The sequence below is a fragment of the Barbus barbus genome (assembly GCF_936440315.1).
Source record: "Barbus barbus genome assembly, chromosome: 39".
NCBI lineage: Eukaryota > Metazoa > Chordata > Actinopteri > Cypriniformes > Cyprinidae > Barbus > Barbus barbus.
The window spans coordinates 19,029,680-19,055,227 of NC_136717.1; the positions used below are offsets into that span (position 1 = coordinate 19,029,680).

At 36.3% G+C, this 25,548-nt stretch overlaps 1 protein-coding gene across 1 annotated transcript in view; it reads left to right on the forward strand.

Annotated features, from left to right (window-relative positions):
* The window catches only part of LOC306858406 (ankyrin repeat and BTB/POZ domain-containing protein 3-A), a 134,641-nt gene that overhangs the window by 92,548 nt on the left and 16,545 nt on the right, over positions 1-25,548 (forward strand). Inside the window, exons 2-5 of the mRNA XM_079398936.1 lie at positions 1,173-1,322; positions 17,462-17,669; positions 22,130-22,282; positions 23,990-24,155. Of these exons, the coding sequence (XP_079255062.1) occupies positions 1,173-1,322; positions 17,462-17,669; positions 22,130-22,282; positions 23,990-24,155 (677 nt within the window). The remainder of the gene's footprint in view (positions 1-1,172; positions 1,323-17,461; positions 17,670-22,129; positions 22,283-23,989; positions 24,156-25,548) is intronic.

The following is a 25,548-nucleotide window of genomic DNA, read 5'->3' on the forward strand; positions in this document are numbered from 1 at the left end:
CAGCTGATTCATTCAAACAGATTCATTCAAAACCATTTATGGGACTGCCTTTATAAGTGATTCATTTAGAAGCACTGATGCATTCAGGATTAAATAATAGAGCTGCTTTTATGAATCATTTACACAACTGAACTGACTCAGTTCAACATACTTATTAATTCTGGAATGAAGCAAGTCATGGTCTTTATGAGCAAGTCAATAACACTACTCCATAAGGAGTAAATTAGATAACTGTCTTTATGGTTGAGTCATTGAATCATTTACACAACTAATTCATTCACCACACACTGATTCATTCAAGAACAGAACAAATGGTGATCTTTATGAATGAGTCGTTGAATTGTTTTCTCAACCAGTTCATTAAAAACACTTATTCATCCAGGAACTAATTAGATGACTACCTTTATGAGTGAGTCACTGAATCAACTAATTCATTCATAAACACGGATACATTCAGAAATGAAACATTTCTTTCTTAAATGAGTGAATTATTAAAATATTAATTCAAGAACACCACTACTTCTGCTGTGGCAGAGCAAATTTAGACGTCATAATTTACAATACTGTGTCTGAAATCTAAGTTACTCAATATTAACTAATTTATTGATCTGTTGTATAAAAGCAATATCACCAAAGCAATATTGTTTAAATGTACTGTAGACTGACACGCTACAAAGCAAATGGCTAGGGATGTCTGAAAGACAAATTGTTACAGATATCACCCGTTAATTAATGCCAGTTCAGAACCACAATATAGTCCCAACGTGTGAAACCTTTATCTCAGACAGATAGCTGCTTGTCCGTCTTTATTCACCTGTGGCTGAGCTCAATATCCCATCTGTCGTTGCCTATTCTCCCGTTCAAACAAAAGCCTTGGCTGCAGCGCTGTGAAGTAATTTGATTAGGGTTATTGAATGAACATTAGACGACCAGGGCTCTAGCCAATACATGCTGCTGAACTCACCTGTGGGTGTGTGGCTTGTTGCAATTTGAAAAAGGTCCAACACAAAAACAGCAGTTTTAATTGCTTCGGGGGATGTTTGATTTGCCTCTCAAACAATGATAATGTCATAACACTTAGCTCTCAAAGTCTCTTGGTCCCATTGCAGATGTTTTTTTGTCTGGTTTTGGCTCATTCACATGTTTATTTATATTTGATCTTTGGCCCACAGGTGTATTGAGCCTGCCGGACAGTCTGAACCTGCACCGTGACCAGCAGCGAGCAGGGAAAACTGGAGAGGGCCATGCCTATAGCCAGGCGGAACTCCGCACCATTGAACAGTCCCTCCTGGCGACCCGCGTGGGGAGCATCGCAGAGCTCAGTAAGTTCTCATGCCAAGAAATGTGTGTTGGTGTGGTTTTTATTGAAACAGGAAGTTTGGGACGAGGAAGTTTTAGGTATGTTTTAGCCACGATTTGCTACTTGCTAGTTGGTTGTAGGTGGACATACAGTATTTGATCTTTTTTATTATTTTAATTACGAAATTTCATGTTTTTATGCACTACCATTCAAAAGTTTAGGGATCGGTAAGATTTTTTAAATGTTTTTTAAAATAAATCTTTTATATTCAAGGCTGCATTTATTTTATCAAAAATGCAGTGAAAACAGGAATATTGTGAAATATTATTACAATTTAAAATAACTCTTTTCTATTTTAACATTTTAAAATGTGATTTATTTCTGTGATGATGGCAAAGCTAAATTTTCAGCAGCCTTTACTCCAGTTTTCAGTGTCACATAATCCTCAGAACTCATTAGAATATGCTGATTTGGTGCTCAATTATTAATAATGGTTCTTATGATTATCAGTGTTTAAAATAGTTGTGCTACTGGTAATATTTTTGTAGAAACTGTGATACTGTGATTACCTCTGATTCTATAGTGAATGAAAATACTGCATTCATTTGAAATGGGACATGTCTTTGTCACTTTTGGACTAACTATTAATAATAAAAAAAAAATCATACTGACCCCAAAACCTTTAAAGGGTACTATAAATACTCAGGAAAAATGTTTTGTACTTTATACTAAGGTTTATTAGCAACTATTTCTACATGTTGGTTACTCAAAATGAGCAGGTTGTATTAGGGGGAGGGACATTCTCGTTCTAGAGAGCATTTGATTGGACGGAAATCTGTGTAGTGCAGGATGAGTCATCAGTGTTTTTGGTCTGTTTTTCTGAGAAGAGAATGAGTGTAAATTTTTAATACATTTAATCTGCTAAAAGTAAACGTTGAGTCAATGAGTCAAACATATTTCTCCTGAGCCCTGTGAAATTTAGAAACGACCCTGGTTTGGGGTCCATTCTGTGTCAGGTCCCTGAGCTATTTAACATCTGGATGATCCACTGAATTAGCTATTTTTAGTCTCTTGTGTGGGTGTATGAAGCCAGCGGTCAGCAGCTGGAAGGCCCTACCCTAACTGAGCGGGGTGTGTCTCCCTGTAGTGTCCACTGGACGGTCGTCAGCCTGAATAACATCTCTTTGTGTATTTGTCTTGGTGATGGTGGTTAGACTTGTGTGTGGCAGTGAGTTTCAGAGCCTGTCCGTACTGCATGACTGCAGCCACTGTTATTTCCTAATCATAGCGAACACAAACAACACCCAATAAGTCAAGATGCAAAAGAGAACACCATCATCCACACTGATTATGTCTCCTCAAGTGTGTCTGCCAAATGAATACATGTGACCCCACTGAGGAGGGGAAATTTGATGTGTGCAGAGGGACTTGAGTAAATTACAGAGAGCCAGTGACCCTTCTGTCACTCTAATCAACATTGCATTCTGCTGGGAAACAGACTTAAGCAATGTGAAAAAATAGAGCAAGCGCTGCAACCAGGCTATTGCTTGCTTTGTTTATTAATTTAATTTTGATTGGGTAAAACACAAAAACCAAGAACATTTCTTGGTCATAATTAAAATGAATATATATATATGTGTGTGTGTGTGTGTATACACACACACACACACAAATATATATATATATATATATATATATATATATAAACTATGAGTACAAATCTTAATGTTTAAGCATATAATGATATTCTAGGGAATTGTGTGCTTCTAATTTTGTAGCAACAGTTTGGACAGGACCCTTTTCTATTCTAACATGACAGTGCCTCTGTGTATAAGGCACGCTTCTAAAATAAATGATTGATTAAGTCTGTGTGGAACTTTCTTGGCTTTCTGGTCTGCAGAAAGTCAAGTCCTGATCCCAGCTGAACTCCTCTCGTGTGACTTTATATGCAGATCTTGAGCCAAAAAACTCATCACCAAACACCAATGACTTGTACATAAGGGTACTGTCATTTTAAACACATCCAAACTGTTGCAACAGAGATGGAAATACAGTTTTTAAATACATGAATTATGTTTCCGTCATTGTTGCCACCGTTTTGTTAGTGCCTTTTTCTGTTCTAAAGAAGGGAGTGTCCCAACACTTTTGTCCTTATAGCCACTGAGGCTTTGTTTCATACTAAAAGTAACCAGCTCTGTCTTGTCTGTTAGTGTCCTCTTTGCACCGTGATGTATTTTTCAATACATGCGTGAGAACATGATGTGTGGCATAAAAGTGCCATGGTTTGTCGGACGTAGTAACAGTAAGTAAGGGGGGTGGGTCTTTGCAAAAGGTCAATTTAGAGTAGGGGGAGTTTGCTGGCTCAGGTTCTGAGATGACAACATGAACATCTTTCTTAAAGTAGAAAATTACTTCTGTAGTTTGTGCTACACTGCAGGGTCAGAATTAACATGCTGCCTATATGGTGAGCGTTTATTTTACTTTGCTTGGCAGTATAATCTGGTAGAATATATTAAAATAGTTATTAATAAATAAATAATAAATTACTAATAAATGCATAATTACCAAACTAAAATTACATGCTCTGAATTATATCTATTTTTTTATTATTTTTTTGCATTTTTTTCTCATATTGTACAAAGATTAAACATAAACAGTATGAAATGAACCAAATTGCATAAAAATATATTCCAAATTATACTAAAATAAAGTATTCTATGTAAATAAACCATCAATTGAATATAAAAGCAAAAAAACTACCAATCTGGGACATATATCTATAATGGAATACACTTTGCAGTGGTCGCACCACATGATATTTTCAAATTCAATCAAAATTTACAAGCACAGAATTGGTCACCTAAACAAAACAAGCTAGCTTCCCACAAAAGGTCACTATGAAAATTATAATTGAGGTCATACCACATGATATCCAAATGTGGTAACTACATACCAGCCGTTAAAAAGATAATTTTTTTCCAAATTTGAAAGAGACTCACAAACCTGCTTGATGCTTCCATGGGTCCCTGGCAAATTGGTATATGATACAAAGTCTTATCTTTGAATATATTTCAACATAAAAGTCTCAAAATGGTAGTTTCTTGATGGTTGCGCCAAATGATATTTCATAAAATGGAAATCATCGGACAAAGTTTGTTTGTATATTATGACGGAAATATAAATACAAATGCTTTGCAATTTTATACAGTATTACAAAACACTTTGGAAATTATGCCAAATAGTGCAAAAAATTAATCTGAATAAATTTAGGGTAATTTCAAAACTAAGTTATGGCCAGACAGTCAAACCACATGATATTTTGATACTTTGAATAACAGAAAAATTGCAAATAACTAATGTTTTTTGAAAAGTTAAAGTGAGTTCATAAATGGGAGAGGCCCTTCATATATATGGCATCTTTTTTATGCATTTAAACTTATTTTTAACTTAGAAAATGCAATCGGACAGAAAATTTAGGTGCCATGTCAGTGACCCATATATATATATAATAAATAATATTATATATAATTTATTTGTGGTCATATTTAAAATAAATTTAACTTTATATAATTTATATTACAGTATTTTTTGTACATGGTCTCTTTTTTTTAAATAGTGTTGAATACTCGTTTATATTGAATGCTAAATCGACCTAGACAGGCACAGCATTTTAGGTCGATTATTTAGGAAGCTGCAGGGTATTTGTGTTATTGCATCTATTAAGTATTAGCACAGATGTGAGGTTGCTGTCATAATGCAGCATTGGTGATGTAACCATGCAGAATATTAGCTGTTGTGCCAACAGATGAGGCATAATAATCAGATGTAATTGTCTTTTTCCTCCTTTCCAGCCTTGTGTACACAAAGCACAATAGGCATTTATATATTGATTGCAAACCCTTCAAAAGCCACCTAATTGACCGTTAACTAATTATGGATCATTTTCACACTGTGTAACGAAATATAAAAGCCTGGATTATGCAATAGCTTTTTTGGTTGATGAAAAGTTCCCATGCATATTCATTTTCCTGTTGAATCATCTCAGTTTTGGCTATGTGAAATATAATTATCTCACGGTGTCCTTATCACAGACCTATAACTGTCAGTGGGGTGTAATGCAAAACAGTACTTGTAAGTGAGTGACCAGCATTTTTATGAGCATCCCAGCATCTCTCAGTGTAAAACCACATACACCGCTGATGTTAAAAGCATCCGTTAGGCAAATTTACTAGGAAATATGATACACTGTGGGCAGTTAACAATGAGGCCCACCCATTACAAACTCCAGTCTGCTGAAGGCTGCTATATACATATATAGAAAGAAATGCTTTTTTCATAGTAATCACTAGTGTACCAGTGACAATCTAAGTAAACAAGCACATACTTTTTATAGTAAATGTCTCTAGAGTTCACCTTCACCATCAAGCCCCCTGGCAAAAATCATCCATGGTATTTTACCCTATTTATTTCTCTCAAAAAATACTCAGAATCATTTTCTGTTTATATTCTAGCACACAAAAACTATGAGAAGAAGCTCCCTTTATAATATGGCTGTAATTCAGACATCTGTCTCTCCACTCACTCCAAGAATCCCCTGAAGAGTTTGGCCTGCACTGAGCTTTTTCATTGGTTTACTAAATAATTCCCAGCTTTATTTATTTTATATATTTAATTATTCAAACCTTGAGATATCTTTGGAGAATGTCCAATACATGTTTTTCTGGAGCTTAAAAAGTCCAGAATAAACTTTTGCTTTCAATAGTTGGGTTGAAGCAAAATGAAGCATGCTAAATTTATTAGTTTCATTTACCAGAGGCCTTTAGATTATGCATAGGAAATTAGCAATTAAGGGATATTAATCAAGCCACAATCTTGACAAGGCAAAGAGAAAACCCATCACTGCTTATGGTGGGGTGGGATAACTGAAGCAGCTTTATTAAGTCGAAATCGAATATTAACACAATGTTCTAAAACAAAGAACTGGATGGCTATAATTTTAATTATAGACCTGCACATTTGTCAGTAGACTAGGGACTTACTTTTTATCCATAATATTTTTCATTCTGTGTAATTAAAACAAAGATTCCACTGGTTTAAGATGTGAGCTTAAAATTAACCAATTAAAAGTTGGTTGTGACTAGGCGCGTTTCCATTACAGATTTGCGCAAAACTTTAGCGATATTTTATAAATGTCGATAAAAAAGTATTTTGAAATGACAGCGTTTCCATTAACCAATGTTATGTGACTAAAACATAACCTTTCGCCTCTCGCGATAAGTCATGGCAACAGATTTAGGTGGGATTTGACAGATTTTGGATATATTTATTTAAAGGAGGCGTAAGCGTGTATCTTTACAGAAGCAGCGCAGAGAGCCGCTTCAGAAACATGCGTGGTGTGGCTGGAATAAACACAAGCATTGACTAGACTGGTCGCAGTCAGCTTCAGTGCAGTGGCCGTATCAGAACTGCACTGCACCACATATGTGCAGTGTAAATTATCTAAGCATTAATGGCAGGGAAAACCCCTTATATTCGAGAGCGACCACGTATGAAGTGTTTCTTGGAGGTTATAGTACATTGAAGAATGATCATATGACATTTTAGATCAACCATGTGACCTGTAAATGCGAAAACTGACGCGTTTCTATTAGGCGTATTTTCAATTCGCAATTTTAATTGCTGCAAATTGAAGGGTAATGGAAACGCACCTACTGACTTGTCATCATGGAAATGACATTGCATGTCAAGTTTGTAAGCTAACGGTTTTTCTTCTCCTAGTTCTTGGTTTCTAAATTATAGCTATTATATATAGCTGAAGATTTTTTCTAGCTAACACTTAAATGTCACCAGCAGTATTGATGAAAAGGATGTCCAGTGTCTGCGAGAGAAGTGAAATCATCTCCATTTTGCCTGTAAATGAAGATGGTCCAATCAAGCCCTTTTTCCCCATCCTCTGTGATGTTTCCTGATGGGCCTGAGCCACCCGGGAAAAACACCAAGTGCCACTTCAGTATCAGAGCAGCTGTTAAATGTTTAGAGAGCTAAGGCTAATTCACACTGCACCAACAGACACGTTTACTGGGTTTTGTATCATGTGTTACCCCTGTCAGCATCTGTTGCTCTTATTTTTGCGGTCGTAGAATATCTAAGATGTGACGTACTGTAAACTGGTGATTTTCAGCGTTGGCTGGCGTCTGCCAGTGTAGTGTAAATTAACCACACTAATTTACAGTGTAGAGTAATTTTAAGTCATTTAGAAGTGAAAAATTAAAGAACAGAGAAAATTTGAAGTAAAAAGAGGGGGTGATTATTCAATTAGGGGCACATTTGACTACATGGAATCAAATAAAACTTATCAAAATTAAAAATTAGTCTAATGTGCTGATTTGATACTCAAGAAACTATTTTAAAACAGTTGTGCTGTTTAATATTTTAGTGCAATCTGTGATACATTTTCTTCAAGATTGTGAATAGAAAGTGTTATTTTGTAACATGTCTTTACTGTCACTTTTGATTAGATTTTTTTTTTTTAAGTCATACTTTCCCTTAAAGTTCTCTAAAATAAAGAATGATCACTGATGTGGTAATTAAACTTATTGTGGAAAGTTCAAAGTCATTTTTTTTTTTTAAATAGCTCTCCTTAACTTCAATGTGATTTAAGCTCTTCACCTCTTTTGTGAGAAATGAAGGAAAAAAAATTACAGCTCCAGTTTTTACAGAAGACACACCACTTGATCTTTGGACTGCTTAATAAGTTAAGTTAAGCAAAGTTTAGAAAAACTCAGTGTAGAAATTTGCAAATGCTCAGACATTTTTCTCAATTACTTTCTCTGTTTTTAGGGCACCATGTCCTTTTAATCTATCATTTCTTCACCACTTATTTCAACCTGCTGAGATACACAGTTTGCCCTCTGACTCCTTGAAAGCAGACTGTGGTACAAAAACACAGCTATTTGCTAAACACACACTCGCATACACAAACGTACATGTACTTTTAGGCGTGCACAGCTCCTGCCAAGTTGATCATCTGTCTGAAAGCTTTCTGGAGCTTTCTAAAGGGTACATGCTCTGAACTTTACTTAATCCTTGTTCAAGCATTTTTGTTTGTAATCTAAATGATCGACCAGCACAAAGAGAAGATGCCTACTTGATGCTTTGGTGTAGAAAACAGATCGTAAGACAGAAATAAATGTCTCATCCTTTTTACAAGCTGAAGTATTCAGCCCTAAACACCAAAGAGCAAACTGTGAAAAAACCCAATGTGCAGAAGTCACCTTGCAATAATCGCATTGTAATTTAACAATAGCTGGATGAATTGATTCTAATTAGTTCACCTTATTAGCCTGCACCTTATACAGAGCATTGTACGTGACATGCAGATGATTCAAGTGCATTATTCCATCGCTGTCAGGTTTAATGTAAGCCTCCTGACAGTTAAAGTTTGACAACGCTCATGTTGCACTAGATAACTGCAAACTCCGCCAATATGGCACATAATTGTAGCATAATTAACATAGCATACATCAGCATTAGCACATAGAACAGCTGCTAATTTAGTGTAATTGCTTGTAATAGTGAAATTAATATGTTGGGTTGCTTAACACTTTTGAAATACACACATAATTTAAAATTCTAATGCTAAAACATGTCCGAAGCTTTGACTCAATAAAGTTATGAGTGAAAACCTTTTCCTTGTTTTTATCCTAATCAGCCAAGACATTGTGTTAATAATTTTTATACATTGGTCCAAAGATATCTATTATGCAGTCACAAGATTATATTTGAACAGTTAAGTCACAGCAGCTTTGACAGGCAAGGTTGTCATTGGATCAGCATGTGTCAGCAGGGAAATCACATGCTTGAGTTTTATGCATGAATTTTTATGACAACATACAGTACAGTATGAAATATGCATTTACCATATGTTTGAATATTGATCATATGAATGTGCACTTGAGCTGTGCTCCCTTCCAGAAAATGAGGTGAGAGCCTTCAAAATTTAAACGAAGCAAAAGTCTTGTGTTGCCTCGATGGAAAAATATCTCACGAGCTGTGCAGCAGATTGCATAGCAAGGTGCCTTTATTTCACGGTCAAAGGAAAACCCGGTAATTATACTGAGAGGGAGTAATTATAAAGGCTCTGGCACTATTTCCTGCTGCTTTCACATTGGTAGTTAATACTGAGACACCTCTATTTGTAACGTTTGTGGAGACAATCTCTAGTGCAGAAATTTCCTTCGGCATCCAGCTAGGACTTGCCTAAGATCCTCTGCAGTGAATGGGTGCCGTCAGAATAAGATTCCAAACAGCTGATACAAAACACCACAATAATCACCACAAGTAATTTAGATGACTTCAGTTCATCAGTTAGCATTTTGTGAAGCGAAAATCTGCATGTTTGTAATAAATATATCAAGACATTTTAACTGGCAAAAAAGAGTCCTCTATTACAAACGTTAAAAAGTTGTCTTTTCTGAATCAGGAGAGAAATATTCACAGATTAAGCAATGTTTACAAGTGAAAACAGTCTGTTCTAAACAAATATGAGGGGATAAACTTTTTTACTGCATTTTTATGGATTATGAACTCTGGTACTTTGATACTTTGGCCAGAAGCTGTAAGTTAAGAATGCCTTAATGATGGATTTGTTTCTTACAAACAGCTTTTCACTTCACAAGGCAGTAACTGATAGTTGTGTGGATTACTTATGGATTATTGTGATGTTTTATCAGCTTTTTGGACACTCATTTTGACGGCACCCATTCACTGGAGAGTAAATTTCCTGCAAATTTAAATTTTTGGGTTAACTGTTTTTAATTATTTTTTAATTATTGTCTCACCATCATATTTTTCCAAATCCATATGACTTTATTTCTTCTGTGTAACACAAAAGAAGATATTTTATGTTTAAACAAATCCTCATGAATTTGCACACTTCCAGAACCATTATGTAAAATAGCTATCACATCATTTTAGCATTTAATAATAGTGTGTAAATTAAGAACTCTCCTGAGAGCCTCAGAGGTTTATTATATAAACTTTGCGAATAAGCATCCTCAGACCCAGTTCGTCTTACTACTTCAGTCTCATTTCCCAGGACTCAAGAGCGCTGCTGAATGCACATGTCTTGCATTATATTCCCCATGTCACCCCCAGAGATCAGTTTTATGAGATGAGTTGTCTTATATCTGACATCTCAAGATATTTCATCATAAAATGAGATTTGGGGGCATAAAGGTAAGCCAGCCTGCCACTCACTAATCCTACTCTGGCTCCTTGGGAGCCACTGCAAAGGTTTCCCTGTAGGACCGGTATATATGCATAAAACATGAAAAAAGCTTAGAAAGAAACACCCCTGGCAGCTGGAATCAGGGTTTAGGGTTGCTTCAGGATAAATTGACTTGAATCCCAAGTTCAGTGTTATACTCTGTAGTTACTGTGGTAATATATGTGATTAATTAAGGATTATACAACAGTTCATTCCGGTCCTCGAATTTCATATGTAGTGCAACTGGGATTTTTTTTTACTGTTTGTATCACTCCGTTTGTCTGTGTTTGTGCCTTCCAGACAGTCTGTTAGTCTGTGTATTAGTGGTGGGGATTTTTTTAGTGACTCTTTCTGCAAATTACATTGATTTGCCAGTAGGTGGCGACAAGTGGTGACTGTATTTATTAGTGAGTCAGTGATTTATTCACTCAACTGATTCGTTCAAGAGTGCCGATTAATCCAGGAATGGAAATAAATGACCATCTTTATAAATTAGTAATTGAACCATTTACTTAAACGATTCAGTCAAAAACAGTTTTATTCAGACACAAAACAATCCTTTAACAATACACAATGGGCCTGAAATATTTCCATTGGTGGAGTTTAAACTATTCGATAGTTTAAACTATAATTTACTTAATATTAACTTTTGTTTATTGAATTGTTGTACAAAAGCAATATTGCATTCACAGTTGCATTGTCCCTGTGCATATTCAAGAAGAATGACACAAACAGTTTGTCAAATTAAATTACAAGACTAGAGCTGTTTTATGAGTGTCATTAGTATATAGTAACTGCACTAAGAGGGTGTAGTTATGGCTTCCCAGAGGTGGTTATTTGTAATGGATGTCATGTTGTAAATGTACCCATAGATGAGACACTCTGTGCTTCTGGCCTCTGGGTGATGGATATTGTGAGTCGCCATTGTTAATGGCGTCAAGTCCTCAGCTAGATGAATCATGGCCCGCAGTGATAGTTTGCCTTTATAATTCCGGTCCACACAGCCGCATAAGGTGGATGAGGCAATCATCATTCTCTGGAGGATTCAGTATGACAGCCTCCAGAGAGCATATGCATACGCAAACACACTGCATAATTTTGTTTGTGTATGTGTATGACTTTTAAATGAAGGCACCTATTTCAGTGACACATTTGCTGACTAGTCAGGCATAACCAGTGATTCACCGGCCTTGATCTCTTACAGATTGCCTCGCTGATGAGTAGGCCATGCTGGCTTTGACCTTGAGTCAAAATCAGAATCACTGATGGTGAAAGACAGCATTTTTACTGATAAACAAAAACAAATGAGACTAAAAACAGAGAAATTTGATTAAAATCATCAACATTTATTGCTTTTTCTCCCTGTGTAATTTCTCTACTTATAGTTCACCCAAAATATAAATTCAGTCTTTAATTCCGTACCCTTATGTCATTTCAAATTTGTATGACTTTTTTTCTTTATTCTGCGAGAGAGAGAGAGAAATCACTCTCCATACAGGGCAGTGCTATTTTAGGATTACTTATTTTTAGTATTATTTATTATACTCTTCAATTGTGCAATAATACTTTATAATATTTAATATATTTATTAACGTTTCAGTTCTGTTATGTGTTTTTTTTTCTTTTTTCTACATTTCTATTCAGCTTTATGTTGCAAAAAGCAACATTTCTATTATAACTCTTAAGTTGTTGGGTATTTTCAGTAACATTTTTTTGTCTGATCTTTATATTTTATTTTGTTTTAGCTTTATTTTAGTTACCGAAAACCATTTTTAATAGTTTTAGTTAGCGATAACAATTCTAGTACAGTGTGACTACGTCATAGTGACTATGCCTGCTGCAAAGCTCCAAAAACACAAAAGATCACAATAAAAGTACTCTATATGACTCATGCACTATTTTTAGTCATAACCTTGCCTCTCCAGTGAGCTGTTAACTGACACAATCACTGAGTCGAACTCAGACTCAAGAACAAAATGAATTCAAGTCAAAATGAATGATTCATTCTTTCACTAGCTCAATTTTCAGTGAATAACTTGTGTGTAGGACGTTTAAAAACATACTACTTTTAATTATTTAAACTCTTCTAGGCTAAAAAATATTCACTCCTGTCTGTATTTGTCCATAAGGCCTTGGCGAGTTGTCTGTAAAGTGTCTGAGTAAGGTTGAGGAGATTGCCTGGCTCTGTAAATGCCATCAGTGCACACTTCTGAGATACACTTCAAAGGGGCTGTGCTTCTTTGACACTGAAAGGACAGGAAAGAAAAGAAGGGGACACATTCAGTCTTTCAGCTTTGACTGTGTCCTTTGGCATGTCTTTGAAGCTTCAGGTTGTGGTTCATCATTATTAGATTGCGTCCTACTTAAGATTCAAATAATTGAAGGTCACTTTCACTGATGATTTCTTGTCCGTAGTAAAAAATAATGTGTTTCAGTTAACATGAAACGATTAGATCGCGAAACACGGTGGCCGGTGACTTCAGCCAAAAACTGAATTTCACTATAAATGCGTTTAATTTTGATTCCGTGTAAATTAGTAAAGATAATTCTTAATTTTCTTCTTCTCCAAGAAACCTGCGTTAGATAAGAGGTAGTAGAACATCTTCACTTACCTTCAAAGATTCCCTCTTTCAATATTATGCAAAACTATACAGCAAGAAATAAAAAAGTTGAGTGTTATGCCTCAATATTGCACTTGGCAGAGTGGATGGGCTCGCGGGGCATCTCTCCAGCATCATATTCGACGGGGGCGTGATCGGTTCCTCATAATTACACCTCCTACTCCAGCATTCACTCCAGAGTTCCTTCAAGTCATTCTTCATGATTAATGCAGGTGTGCCTGAGAGGCCTTTTGGGAACGACCGGAGAATAATTACCGCAAAGTATAAAGATGTGAGAAAGCCTCCGCTCTCTCCCCTCTTCTGAGACCCTCCAAACTACACCAGCCGCCAAAGAGCAATTAGACTAGAAAAGGCCATGTAGAGGATCTATCATTTAGGCTGCCTGTTTCTCTGTAGCAAGCGAAGATGGGAGTAAAGGGGAATTTGTGGATCTATAATTGGAGCAATTTCAAAGTTGAATCACACCCGAAAGGCTTGGATTGAAAAAACAGGAGCCTCTGTTGTATTGTGGTAAAGAGAATGTACCTTCCAGGAGGATGAGGTGTCTAACTAACATGGATGTGTGGGCCATCTTTGCCATTTATCAGCTGGTGTTTTGGAGCATGTCGTGTGTCGATTATAATAGTGTCAGCTAGATATTTAGGTTTTATAAAGACATTTTGAGTGGTACTTGCCTGTGCAAAAACTACAGTGTTGTGGGCTGTTGCCAAGGCATTGCTAGTTTGCCAAAGTTTTTCTCTCTTTTTTTCCTTTCAGTTTGTCTTTTTCATTTAGTTTTACTTTTCACTCTATCGTTGTTAGTTGTCGTTTTTTTTTTGTGTTTTTGTCTTTATCTAAGTTTATTAATTTTGTTTTGATTTTAGTTTTTGTTAACCATAATTATAATAATTCTAATGTATAGAGACCGTATGCAAGAGAAGATTTGTATGCTTAATGGAGGCATATATAATTATTATTATTTTTTTTTTACTAAAATTGGTTTGTGTCTTTATTTCATTTGAATATTTTTTGGAATCAAATCTGTTTTAGTTAATTACACTCATTCTCACGTATATAGACCTTATATGAGAGAGCAGATTTGTTGCATTTGTATGTTTAATGGAGGCAGATTATAAAATAAAAAGTAAATAAATAAATAAATCTTTAAAAAACGAACTAAAAATGATTTGTGGCCATCTTTGTTTTAATTTCTTTTGAACTCAAATACGTTTTAGTTTACTCTTCAATTTTTATTTCAAATAACAAAAGTGGTTTCCCTTTAGCTTCCTAAAGGGAATTTGTGGCCAATTTGATTCTGGAGTTATTAAAATGTGTGTTAGATTAATTCTCAATTTTTTTCAATTAAATTGGTTTTTATTTTTAATTTCAGATAACAAAAATGTTTTTGTTTGGTTTTCATTTTTGTATTTGCCTACCATAATTACACTAATCCTAACATATATAGATGGTATACAAGAGAGAAGAACTGAATCAGAGTCATTTTCCTCTCTATTCTGTTGGTCAGTGCAGCTCTGATGATTAGATTTTTTGTAAAGTCGTGACGTATTGTCAAGTATGGTGACCCATACTCGAAATTGGTGCTCTGCGTTTAACCCATCCAAGTGCACACACACAGCAGTGAGTAGTGAACAAATGCACACACACACACACACACACACACCGTGAACACACACCCGGAGCAGTGGGCAGCCATGCTGCAGCGCCCGGGGAGCAGTTGGGGGTTCGGTGCCTTGCTCAAGGGCACCTCAGTCGTGGTATTGAGGGTGGAGAGAGCGCTGGACATTCACTCCCCCCACCTACAATTCCTGCCGGCCGGGGACTCGAACCCGCAATCTTTCGATTACGAGTCCGACTCTCTAACCATTAGGCCACGACTTCCCCATTTAATTGTGATGGAAGTGACACCAGTTCCAAAGCCACTGGTCAACTGATTCTTAGTATTTTGACAGAGCAGTCATATTTTCTGCTGATGCCGTATGTTGTGTGCTTCAGAAAGGTCAGCAGTGGTGAGTATGACTGCTATGCAGAGGTCTTGCCACTCCTCTGGCCTGCAGCTGTGCTCCTCACACACCCGTGAGCTACAGAGTTGATTCACAGGTCACATTTCAGCTGAGCCAAACCATCGGTATTTGAGGAGCAAGGGCCGATGGGGTCCAATCATTTTTATTATCTAAATTTTTAACAAAGGTTTAATTGCTTTCAAACAGCAGACCCCCTGCAGCACCACACCAGGCCCCCTGTTGAACATCTAACATGTTATTCCCCATAAAACGTGTTGATGTAACATAATTAGTTACTTTTTATTAGGTCAACACAATGATGTAGTGTTTTTAAGATTTGAATTCTGTCCTGGCTGTTTTCGTCTCTTATTTGTAGTCAGTGACATTTCACCTAAAAGCAGCAAAAGGTGAAAAAGAAACTGGTTCAGGACAAATGTACAATGTTAACAGTAACTCCCAGGGTGGACAGTGGTCACACTGGAATCAAATCCTTTTGCATTCTTGCTGAGAGAGTTGTTCCCTTTTTGCACGGATCGGTGCTGAATAACAACAGCAGCTCAGCCACTGATAGTCGCTGCCGCTTTTCTCCCACCTCACACACACACACACACACTGGGACAATCAAGCTAAGGCTAGCTTCAGATGAATGGTGCTTGGCAGAGCTTGAAAGACGTGTTTCAGACCATCTGGACAGGTGAAGAAATGTGTACTTCTGTTCATGAGCAGTCGAACATGCCTGCTTATCATGGTTTTAAGCAGTTGCATCTTACTCAAAAAAAAAAAAATATATATATATATATATAGTCTATATTATGTAAGGCTTGCTAACTCCAAACTCTGCTTTCAAACATTTAAATTCTTTAAAAAAAAACAAGCTCTTAGGGACTATTAGAAACCTGTGCCTGATTGCCTTCTTTAAACCAGCTCTCCTCTATAAAAATTGAATGAGGAGTGTACTTGGAAAGAGAGTAGATTTGCTCTTGATAAGGCTTTCCTTTGGATAATTCACAAGGCCATTATAGAGTAGCACCGTCAGTGTAGCTGTTTGTAAGGAGGGGTGTGTGTATGTGTGTGTGCACGCTTAAGAGAGAGGCGAAGTGGAATGTTTGTGTTTGTCTGATGGCGAGTGATATTCACCAGCTGCTGCCTTAGTGCTTCATCCAAAAAAATTAAGAAAGCAGTACAGACACAAGTTAAGGTTTAAAACAGAGTGTACAGACTTCCTTCTGCACACATTCTCTGTAATTGCAGTGTGTGTGTGTGTGTGTGTGTGTGTGTGTGTGATGTTGTTGTTCTGTTTCTAACTGCTGAGATTTCCGAAAAAAAACAATTAAATTTTCCTTTGTTTTGCGAGAAAGGCTCAGTGATTCATCCAAGCTAATCATTTTATCTTTAAAGTTAATAATTTGTGTGTATGTGTGAATATATAATAAGTCTCACCGACGAATAATTTTTTACAAGTATTCACATGTAGAAACACAGACATCTGCCAAATGCACAATAGGTGCATAATTTTGTTACTTGTCTTATTATATATATTTTTAAATCTGTTTATTTTAGTTAAATATACTAGTTATGTTTGTTTATAATATTCTCTGTGTGTGTATATAAATGTTTTTAATAAATATGTATATATATATATATATATATATATATATAAATCTTAACATATTCCATGTTTCTGTCTACCAGTATTATTATTTATTTATTTTTATTATCTATTTTTAGCCAAAATGTATGAGAAAATTTTGATGGATAGTGATTTTTTTGGAAAACGTGTGTGAGACCCAAAATCTCTTCCGCTGGATTAGAGCCTTTTCAAGCACTTTTAGTCACTTTTAACTTCATGAGTGTCTGCTGCAGAGTTTAGATGTGCTGAATTCAGAGAAGAGCTGCATATTTTCAGGTTCTTCTGTTCTTGTTGAAATTTTAGCTCTTGTCAGTTTAAGGTTTAATAGAAATATTGTGACATTTTGACAAGTTTCCTTTCTATAAGATGAGCAATATCTTCTGTATCCCCTTTACCAGATTTCGGTGAGAAAGGGAAAAGGTTGTTATCCTGTAGCTGTCATTTCCTGTTGTAATGAATGTCTCCCTGTCAAATGTTCCACTGTCTGAGTCTCTTTGTGCATGCGGTGAATAATGAGGCCTCTAGTTTTATGTCAAAGATTGGTTAAAAGCTTTATTTGATGCAAAGCCACAGTCTTGAGGGGGGTCTTTGTAAAAGTACATTCTCATACATTCAACAGCATGTCTTTACTGCCCCCTGTAGGTGACCTGGTGTCCCGTGCCATGCATCACCTTCAGCCTCTGCACATCAAGAACCCCAGCAATGGAACGCCTGTACACCAGAACCGCACCGGCACTGTGCACTGGGAACCGGAGGCCCTCTACACGCTCTGCTACTTCATGCATTGTCCTCAGATGGAGTGGGAAAACCCTAATGTTGAACCCTCGAAGATCACCCTGCACACTGAGAGGTCAGAGCGTGCTGTGTATTAGAAGCTTGAAAGTTGCTACTATGGTAATGCAGTTAATTAAGGCAGCACCGGACATCAAATAGGGTTCATGTAGATACATAAATCTAATATTTAATTTGTGGTGTTTGCTAATGCAATCATCAATAGTATTATTACTAGCAATATCCAAGTTGGCTAATTGACTGTTATCTTGATCATAACCATGCCCCATTCAGGCTAAATTTAATGTTATATATGTATATATTTTATATATGTATCATTTTATATATACGTATATATATATATATATATACAATTGAAAATGGGGAAAAATCTCATTATGAAATAAATGTTTTTCTCAAATACACGTTGGACAATTATTGATACCCCTAAAAATTCTTATGAGTAAAATATCTCTGAAGTATATTTCCATTCATATTCACAATTTTGAGCACTCCAGGGGGATTATGAACATGAAATTATCCAGCCATTGCTTCCTGTTTCACAGAAATATAAATAGGAGGGAAAACAAAGCCCAAATTCCCTTAATCATCCATCACAATGAGAAAAACCAAAGAATACATTTCTGATGTGCAGCAAAAGATAATTGAGCTTCACAAATTAGTGAAGTGGCTTTAAGAAAAGAGATAGAGCAGTTAAAATTCCCATTTCCACCATCAGGGCAATAATTAAGAATTTCTAATCAACATAAAATGATACAAAACTGCCTGGAAGAGGACGTGTGTCTATATCGTCCTAATGCACGGCGAGGAGGAGAGTTTGAGTGGCTAAAGACTCTCCAAGGACCACAGCTGAAGAATTGCAGAATCACCACATGTTGTTTGGGAGGGTTTCCAAAAACAAACTCCAGCATATTCAGTTATCAGACATGACTGGAACTTCAAATGAGACTGGCTTCTATGGTCAGATGAAACAAAAAAATTAGATTTTTAGCAGCAAACACTCAAGATGGGTTTGGTGAACACAAGGATAAAAAAGTACCCCATGTGTACAATGAAATATACTGCTGTAGTTTTGATGTTGTGGGCCTATATTTCTGCTGGAGGTCCTGGAAATATTGTTTAGACACATGACATCATGGATTCTATCAAATACCAGCAGATAAAAAAAATCAATAAGTGACAATAAGTGAAATCTTATAATGGGCCATGTTTTGATCTTCAAAACGGACAATAATCCTGAAACAAACCTCTGACCTAAACCCTGTAGAAAATGAGTGAGGTGAACTGAAGAGAAGAAGCACCGTCATGGAGCTGTGAATCTAAAGGGTCTGGAGTGATTCTGGATGAAGAAATGGTCTCTGATCTCTTGTCAGGTGTTCTCTAACCTCATCAGGCTTTATAGGAGGACAATTTAGAGCTATTAAACTGGCAGATGGAATTTTCAAAAAGTATTGAATAAAAGGGTGCCGTTAATTATGGCCAATGTGTATTAGAGAAAAACATTTATTTCATAATGATATTTCCCCTCATTTTAAATTGTTATTATCCAATGAAAGGTTAGATTTTTGTGATTTTTTTAAAATAAAAAATCAAAAGGATTAATAATGCAGATAAATTTTCACAGCCGCCTTTGATCATATTTACCAAGGGTGCCAATAATTCTGACCAAGACTGTATATATGTATGTATGTATATATATACACACACACACACACACACACACACACACACATACATATATAATGTCTTTTCACCAGGCAGATGATAAAACAGCTAAAAAATCCCATGGTTTTCCTCAAGTAGGGACCAGTCCCCTGTCTGTCGACCAGAATATCATAGAGGCTTTTGCAGCCACTCAAAAACCGCATAGCAACAAGAAACAACCACATAAAACACCTTGGCAGTGTTATACAGGATCCAATGACCCGATACATGATGGTGGCGACATTTTCTTCAGATGACATCTAGTGCACTGTTGCTTTGTGCGTCCTTGTTCTGTATGTCAATTTATGCCCAAGGGTTTTTCAATCACTGTGGGGGTTACTTCAGACCGCATTCACACTATAAGGGCACAGGGATGCCAAGGAGAACGTGATTTAGACGTAATCTTGAATTCCCTGGTGCAGTGTCACAGCACAATGAAGATACAGTAGAACTCTTGACTCCTGTTGGAAGAGAGCATTAATGGATTGCTATAGAATTATGTTTAGCATTCGCTCCACATTGATTTATCCATCAGGACAACTCATCCCAGACTGTCCCACATCACTCAGGTGTGATAAAAAGCCCCCATCCAAGGACCCTGTGGGACATCCATGCAATGCTCGACAGAATAAGTGCATGAGCAGACTGCCTTCTTACCCAGGGACAAACAGTCTGTTTCTTTCTTGGCCTCTCACAGAAGAATGTGAGAGTAGAGGAAGAAAGAGAGAGTGGAAGATGAGAGAATGACAGAAAAAAATAAAATAGATGGTAGGTGAGGATAGGAATAAAAATGAGTGGAGGGTTATGAATAAAGATGGAGAATGAAAACAAGAGATCAGAGTGAAGGAGCGTCTGGAGAGGTTCAGGGTTGTGGCTTTAGATTTCAGACTTCAGTCGAGTGGACTTTTGTTGATGTGCTCAGTGACATTTCATCAACCTTTTAACTTTCCTGCTGTTGAAGGAAAACATACCAGGGGCACGTGAACACTCTTATCTACACTGTAATCTTTAGTCTGTTTTGGTCCACATACTACCACATAGTTTCCAACATGAAATTCACTGAAAGATCTTGGAAATGTATTTCTTAGAAACAGTTTTCCTATCTTAAAGACAATTTTTTTTGTTGTTATTATTTTAAAGGAAGGAATCGTTCTCAAACTGATATGACTGATATACTTTATGTGTGGTAGCAATATTTAATTATTTTTAGATTATCAATATCTACCTTTTAACTTTTTAAATATTTTTAATTATTTTATATTCTTTCTGGTGTGGTTTGTTCTTGTAATGTGGGATGTCTGCTGAGATGTTTGATGTGATCTTTTTATTGTATTTCTCCTTAGTTCAGAGTACCATGACTCTATGATACCATGATAATTATTTCCATAAATCAGTGGAATTTATCTTAGGAAAATGTTTATAAAGACTTCCTTGAGAGGGCAACTCCCTTCCTCTGGTCAATACAAAGTTGTCGAAAGCTACAGTGCAACAAAAAACGTCTCCATTCTCCAGCCAGATGTGGCTTCACTTTCAAACTCCAGACAGGAATGAGAACCACGTCCTTTTCCACCAAACATTTCTTCGAAGGGAGGGGAGCGGAGAAGCACAGAAAAGAAACAGAGAAGGGTTTGCGGTTGGTTTTGGCGGAGCTGGGATTCCTGGCACACTTTCTTGCGGTGGGTAGGTGTCTGGAGAGGAAGAGTGTGGATTGTGCAAAGCTGTTAGACGCAGGTCACAGGAAGCACAATTAGATGAAGATAGAGGGTTCAAAATTAAGCTTGACGGCTTTATTCCCTTGAACAGGCTTTGGAAAGGCATATTTCTAGGGTCAAATGCCTGCTCCATTTTATTTACAGTATGTCCAAGTGTGTGCACTGACAACTCAAAAAAAATTTTTCTCTCATTTGGAAATTGTGATTACATGCTTTGTCACACACACTGCAAGCTTTTTCACACAGAGGGATGTGTGCAATAAGTTTGACACAAAAACAAGTGTAGGCGGACAAAAGCTGTGAAGTCATAGTTGTTGTTTTTTTTAAACTTGAAAGCCATAAACCGAGCCCATTTCACACAACTGTGTATGCTTCACATATTGTCATATTTAGCTGTTGGCATTATTAGCATGTTGATCCACAACAACCTTGCAAGACTAAAAAACTTAAACTGCAGTGCAATAATGCTGGATATGCTGATCGGAAATGCTTGAAGCAAAATATTCAACATACAAAGACTTTCATGGTCATATTCATCGTAACTCACTGCAGTTGAGTCAACTTCCTCATATTCCTCGACCTTTGCCCTCTAAAGAATAGTTTTGAAATGTATGTAAAACTTGTGCTTGGCGCACACTTTTGCAGCTGTTTAATTATATTTTTGCATTCAGATTCATCTGTTTATCTGTAATGAGAACGTTTTCTTGGTAATGAGCAGCTTGAATCTCCAACTTTCTTTTTTTGACTGAAAACTTGTCAGGATGGCAACAGGTCTTTTATATTCCGCCACTCTAATTAGATGCAGCTTAGCGCTGGTAATTAGTAGGAACTGTAATCCCACCAGAGAGCTTATGATTACTTCTCTAAAGTATCCTAAAGCTGCACGCAAACAGATGTGTCCATTCAAATTGGAAATCGCAAAGGTGATTAGAAGAAACAGAGATGCTAACAGACAAAGGTTTGAATATATTGGACTGAATTTGTTTCTTATGATCTTAAAAACCTTTGATTTGAAGGCTTAGTGCTTAAATGCTAGAATTGAGTTTGTGGGCAAAAATAAATTATGAAAACTAAAAAATATTTCTCTCTACTGTCTCTGCAGGCCGTTTCTGGTGTTGCCTCCACTGATGGAGTGGATCCGGGTGGCCGTGGCGCACACAGAGCACCGCCGAAGCTTCTCTGTGGACAGCGATGATGTACGACAGGCAGCCCGACTGCTGTTACCTGGGGTGGACTGTGAGCCGCGGCAGCTGAAGTATGTTTGGGCTGCAAAGTCACTTCCATTTATGCACAAACACACAGGTGGCATGCACACTATGTTCGTAAAATGCCTTAATTAACAGTTAGTCATTCTCTGAAGGACAGAACACACACACACACAACATGTACTCATACTGCATCCCTTATGAATTAAGTGTCTTTAAATTCCTGTGTGGCATTAGTTTCCTATTGACAGGCTCTGAAGTGCTATATAAATAGCTTTTTACATGGTCATTGTTATTTTCTGGAGCATGCTGTTACCTTCGCAGATGCAGGATGTCTTGGCAAACAAACAACATGTCAGGGTTTCTTTTTCCATGGCAACAATCTTTCAAAGTGAAAGCTGGCTATACTAATTATTTTATTTTCTATTTAATATTTTATTTTCTATTTTTATTTTTTAGCCTGATGATAGTTTTTGTTAAGGAAATAATAAAAATAATATATTATTATTAATAAATTATTTGTAATGTTTATTTATAATATTTTTATACATTTGGTTTATACATATATAATGTACATAAGTGTTTAATATAAATAATATATATTGTATTTTTACTTTTTTATATATACAATATTATATATAAATATATAACAAAGATTTCAAGTAATTATCAATATACATTTATAATATTTTCATGTGTATTTAATTCATATGTAACAAATAATATAAAGAATTTTTATATTTATATGATGTAATGTTCTATGTGAATGTAATGTACTGTCAATTACAAATTTATTTAAATGACATTATAAATTATATATAGCTGTACATACACCCACACACACATATGTTCAAAAGCCTCTAAGTGCCGTCTGAAGGTTTCATCTGAAATGTACGGTGGCCGAGAGAGCTCAACGCACTGCAACTTCAGAAAACGCATGCAAATAGAAAAAGCACCAGCAAATCAAGAAAACATCTTCATCAGTTTGACAGCAGGTGGTGCAAATGCGCACAACACAAACAAATAAAGAAACACGCTGCAAATGCTCGCAATAGAACTAAATAAATTTTATTTGCAGTGTGTTTCTTTGTTTGGTTGTGTTGTGCGCATTTGCAGCGTATGTGTTGTCAAATTGACAAAAGTTATTTTCTTAATTTGCAGGTGTTTTTTTCTATTTGTAGTGCGTTTCTTTGTTTGGTTGTGTTGTGAGCATTTGTAGCGTGTGTAAATTGACGAAAGTTATTTTCTTAATTTGCAGGTGTTTTTTTCTATTTGCAGTGTGTTTCTTTGTTTGGTTGTGTTGTGAGCATTTGCAGCATGTGCGTTGTAAAATTGAGGAAGTTGTTTTCTTAATTTGCAGGTGTTTTTTCTATTTGCAGCGTGTTGAGCTCTCTCTGCCAGTGTAACAATTAGCATTTTTATCAGGCTCTTATGTTTATGTTTAGTAATTTTACTCTAATGGCAATGTGTAGGTCCTTTTTCTTTGCAATTATAGTGAAATAACTGAACATAAATACAGGAGCCTGATAAAAATGCTAATTTCAGAAGAAAATTTTAGATGGCACTTAGAGGCTTTTGCATCTGAACTCTTTATATATATATATATATATATATATATATATATATATATATATATATACATACATATATACATGTAAATGTTGTTATAACATATATATAAAAAATATTAAATTACCAAACAATTTCGTTGTTTGGAGATGTGTGACTGGGGTCTGGGCTGTCCTTTTATTCAACAGAGCAGACGACTGCTTCTGTGCCACACGGAAACTGGACGCTGCATCCACAGAAGCGAAATTCCTGCAGGACCTGGGGTTCCGGATGCTCAACTGCGGACGAACTGACCTGGTCAAGCAAGCAGTCAACCTGCTCGGGCCAGATGGCATTAACAGTATGAGTGAACAGGTGGGCACTGATATATTCACACACACATTTGTATGACATTCAGGCCTGACTTTACTAGATCTACTTAGTCAATGTATTTTTTTTAGATTAAGAATACTATATCTCTGACTGCTAAAAATTGTCGTCCTTCAAGCTGGCATTTTGACGAAAGATCCCACAGTTTCTTTTCGGTTCTGTTTGTACAGCACCTTTTGTTCATACACTTACACTTTATGATATGGTAGCCACGTTAGTCATTTTAAATTTAATAGAATTAATTACAACATCAACAAAATAATAACAGTGTAATTATGAGCAGCTCCACAAAATAATTGTCATGAAATAATCACACATCCATTTGTATTAATCAGCACTTGCACTGTAATTACTCCCTGATGTAAATGCCAATGTAAACTGTGACTTTTCTCACATCTGCCTTCCATTGTTTGCTCCTTCGGCTGTATGGTATCCGCCTCAAACCATTAAATACTTGAGCATCAATGACATTTCTGCAGCGTATCATTTGAAGAAGAAAAATGGCCTAGTGGGTTTCTTATAATATTATATCTGTGAAGAAAGATGACCCACATAGACATTTAGAGGCTAAGAAAATAAATAAAGAGCTGCATGACCTTTAAATAAGGAAAACCGCTTCAAATCTGAGGCGATCTGTGTAGGAAGCATCTAACGTGATAGCAGTCGTGACACTCGGAATTATGAATCAAATAGTGTCATCCGTATCCGGCACTGGGTTCATGTTATTGTCACAGTCTGTCTTGAATACAGCAGCCAGTTTATGCAAAGAATGACGGCGACATGCCGACGCTGACAAAGTGGATTAAACTAACATGTAAAATTGAAGCGACACAGTCAAAACCAGACAAACGCAGGGAATGTGATGACAAAGACAATTGTTGGGAGTCCAGCTGGGAATCATTGAGAGTAACTCCATCTTACTCTGGAAGAGTTGCTCCGAAATCACGCTGGAAAATATGGTACTCGTTATTTCAAGAAGAGCCTTGAGGGAAAATACGCCTCAACTGACAAATGAATCTCCTTCTTCGTGTTGAAATCTGTTTGCATAACTGCACGCTCTTGAGTTAGTCATAGAATAAAGTGTTTATAGTGAGTTTTTAAGCACAACATGAAGCAGACTGTGAAACCCCTGTCCCTGTGGTAAAATCACCATAACGTAGAGGATCACGAGCCTTATTACTTTTTTAAACAGTATATAAATATAATTTTCATACTCTGAAAAGGTATTAATGGTTTATGTTGTCCAAAGGTGTTAAACGCTCTAAGCTAATTGCTGACTTTGTGCTTTCATGCACTGATGCTTATAGTGTTTCACTAAAGCAGCTAGAGAATGAATTGTTTTCTGTTTAAAGTGCATTAATTGAGCTTCATCCATAAA